The sequence below is a fragment of the Oryzias melastigma genome, linkage group LG23 (assembly GCF_002922805.2).
Source record: "Oryzias melastigma strain HK-1 linkage group LG23, ASM292280v2, whole genome shotgun sequence".
In the NCBI taxonomy this organism is placed as follows: Eukaryota; Metazoa; Chordata; class Actinopteri; order Beloniformes; family Adrianichthyidae; genus Oryzias; species Oryzias melastigma.
Genome location: NC_050534.1, coordinates 4,817,732 through 4,821,333, shown reverse-complemented (window position 1 = coordinate 4,821,333; position 3,602 = coordinate 4,817,732). Strand labels below are relative to the sequence as shown.

General features: G+C 40.4%; 1 protein-coding gene across 1 annotated transcript in view; it reads right to left on the bottom strand.

Annotated features, from left to right (window-relative positions):
* LOC112138292 (G2/M phase-specific E3 ubiquitin-protein ligase-like) overlaps positions 1–3,602 on the bottom strand; it is a gene marked incomplete at its 3' end in the record, with an annotated part of 6,470 nt that continues 2,868 nt past the window's right edge. The window contains 8 exon segments of the mRNA XM_036210235.1: positions 1–198; positions 363–535; positions 827–1,005; positions 2,491–2,598; positions 2,601–2,803; positions 2,905–2,994; positions 3,113–3,177; positions 3,399–3,438. Of these exon segments, the coding sequence (XP_036066128.1) occupies positions 1–198; positions 363–535; positions 827–1,005; positions 2,491–2,598; positions 2,601–2,803; positions 2,905–2,994; positions 3,113–3,177; positions 3,399–3,438 (1,056 nt within the window).

Genomic DNA, 3,602 nt, shown 5'->3' with positions numbered 1-3,602 from the left:
TAATCTCCCCAGAAGCTCAAAGTTTGTATCTCCTGGCGCCTCCTGTTGCTGCCTTGGGGACTCAAATCCGGTCTGAAAAGTCTCTCAAGTACGTCAGCGGTGAGTGGCTTTTCTTGAAGACACAGAACAGGAGCCAGCAGAGTCGGGTGCTGCTGTAACGCAGTTAGAAACTGCATTGCAGAGAGACCGTCTTTGAATCTGGAAAGTGGAGAACACACAAATTTGCCATGTCATTAATAGTTTAATTTTCCAGTGTTCTATGGAAAACCCTGCTTTTGCAAACCAATGGCTGACTACGGGGATACTAAATAGTTCTAACATGTATGTACGTAGAAAAGAAATCCTTAAGTAACTACTGTTACCTGTCTATAACTGCTGAATTGCGGTAAATGACAAACCATGACAGGTAGTCAGACACAATTTCAGTCTTCTCCATGATTGTAGTAACATGTCTCATGCAACCTGCCATCTGCAACATTGTTATGTGCCTCATGGTGCATTCTCGCAGGGCATCCAGCGTAGTAGCATTTTGAATCTGAAGGATATTTCAAACAGACAAAACCCCTCATCAATAACTGCATGCAAACACTTGCAGATAAATGCTATACATATGGAAACTGAATCATAAAAAACTAAAAATTAACTCAATAACAAACAACAATTAATGTAAAACTAAAAGCTCCGACTAGTAAGTTTGACATGGTTAATTACAGAAAAGGTTATACTAAAGCATTCGGGAGAAAGGTGCTTTGTGGACTGATTTAAAGAAACTGCACAAACTACACCTCAATCAAGCTTTATAAAACCTAAGATTCCCTGATCTTACCTCATGCAAAGCTCTCCCTACTTCTGCGTCTGTCACTAAATCAATCGTCCCCTTGAATGACTTCTGTCCTGCAAGATGATTAACAAGATCTTCGGACAGGAAATGGGGCCCTGGACCTCCATGCACAATCGAGACGGCAATCATTTTCCCTGCCAAGTAGTACTCATCCTCTTTCACAGCTGTGAATTAATAGTGAAATGACAAAACATCGACACCACTTCAAGCAAAATAAGGAGAAAATAGAAGCAATTCTGGAAAAGACATGCTCATGACTCAGGTGAAGGTAGTATATCATACAAGTTATTAGGCTGCCATAAAATCAAAGTCAACTTTATTGTCAATCCTTCATATGTGCTGACATACAAAGAATTGAAATTCCGTTTCCTGCTCTCCCAAAAAAAAGACAATTTACAACATAACCAATAAAAATATAGAGAAGGCATAAAATATAGAGAAGGCTTAAAAATATAGAGAAGGCAATAAATTTAAATTTACAAATGTAAATGTACAAATGTACAATAGATGGGGGGGTTCAAAGTGACAAGTAGTGCAGGCATTATTGTTCATGTGGGTTTCCGAGCTTTGTTCATGTCGGGGGGGGAGCCAGGTGGAGGATAGGTGGTTGGGGAGTTTGGGAGGAGTTCAGCATCCTGACAGCCTGATGAATGAAGCTGTTCCTGAGTCTGGTGGTGCGGGAGCGGAGGCTCCTGTACCTCCTCCCTGAGGGCAGGAGGCTGAACAGGTTGTGTGCAGGGTGGTGAGCATCCCTGACAATTGTCAGCGCTTTACGGGTGAGGCGGGTGGTGTATAAGTCCTGCAGGGAGGGTAGTGGTGCTCCGATGGTTTTGCTGGCTGTGTTCACTATGCGCTGCAGGGCTCTTTTGTTGTAGACCGTGCAGCTGCCGCCCCACACAGTGATGCAGCTGGAGATGATGCTCTCGATGGTTCCTCTGTAGAACATGGTCATGATGGACGGTGAAGCTCTTGACCTTTTCAGCTTCCGCAGGAAGTAGAGGCGCTGCTGGGCTTTCTTTGCCAGTGATGTGGTGTTGGCGGTCCAGGACAGGTCCTCACTGATGTGCAGCCCGAGGAACTTGGTGCTCGTCACTCTCTCCACTGCAGTGCCGTCAATGATCAGTGGCAGGTGTTGAGTGTGGCCCCTCTGGAAGTCGACAACAATCTCCTTGGTCTTGCTGACATTTAGCTGGAGGTTATTGTCTCTGCACCATGTTGTCAGCAGGTCCACTTCCTTCCTGTAGTGGGTCTCATCGCCCTTGGTATCAAAGCTGAACGCAATCAAAGCTGAACGCAATAGTTTTAGTGGGAATTTGTTGTGGTGACATCCAAAAGAAATGCCCATGGGCCCGTTTCAAGAAGCAGGTTTATAGTTGAAACTCTGAGTTTGTGAAATGAAACTGAAACAAACACTTTGTCTTCCATATCTCACAATATCTCAAACTTTTTGTGAATAGTGTAAATCACAAGCATGTCTGCTACATTCTTATTTCCTTCTTGTCACATATTATACATGCCATTTGGCTATTGATAATTGGCAAATAATACCAAACAGAAAACGTTCAAAAACAATATAAAATGCAAAGATAAATTCAGTCCTATTTAAGTTTTCATTCAATAGTCACTTTTGGTTAGAAACTGTTGCATACCTTTTGAGTTGTAGACCAAGAAGCGATGGCCATCTGGTCCATCAAAAATGGGTCGATCTTTCAGGCATTTCATCAGCAGGGTTAAAAACTCTCTTCTTGGACCCCCATGTCCAATCCCTCTTCCAAAATTCCAGCATCATCACTGAATTTCACCAGAATGTCAGAGAATTCAGAAAAACTTTGGCGTCTGAACCCCCTGACTGCACCATCCCAAACATCACATCTGGAAATGTTAAATCGGCTAACTTGGGTATGGTCAATAACACTCGAAAGGTTTGAAATAACATCAGGCAGTAGAAGGTCAGTCCTTTCCCTATAATGATATTTAAAATTAGACATTAAGATACATAAAGCACAGTTTTTGAAAAACTGAGTTAGGCACTACAAATGGTAAAAGCTGGGAAAATAACTTACATTGTTGCATGCTCCGAATGGTCCAGAGTTTGTGGAACTAGCTCCTCCTCCTCCTCTTCAACATGTGGTGCATACAGGTTTGTGTATTGGCTGTTGTGAAAGATTTAACATTGGGAAAGTATACAAGGAAATGTTTCATTTTAAAAACAAAATAATTAATTGCATACATGGCAAATTAAATTGAACTCAAGTATAATTTTGTACTGACTGGTAACAGGAACTGGAAGCATTTTTTTCTGAGGGAACCCGATCCTCTGAGTCAGATATGATTATCTGTAAAATGCATAAATGAAAAATGTCACCAAAATGCAGTTTTTTATAGGAACACTGTTTTGTTTTTTATTAACTAATATATTCTTTGTGACTTTTATTACAGCATAGAACAGTCAATATGTCCTGTGATAAAATCTTGCAATAATACCGGTATACATGTAAAACTTTCTTTTGGCCAAGCCATGTAGTATGTTTCAAGTTGCTATAATGTGACCCAATACCTCTTGATCCTGGACTGTGGATGAATGTCCCTGTGAATTTCTGAAGAAAAAAAAAAATATATATATATATATATATATATATATTTAAACACCTCACTCTCAGTCATTGACTAAGCATCCTAACATCCTAATTAAAAGCTGTTTTTTTTTATCCCTTTTACTATTCAAGGTATGTTTATGTTAAAATTGAAAATTGTCTTTTTG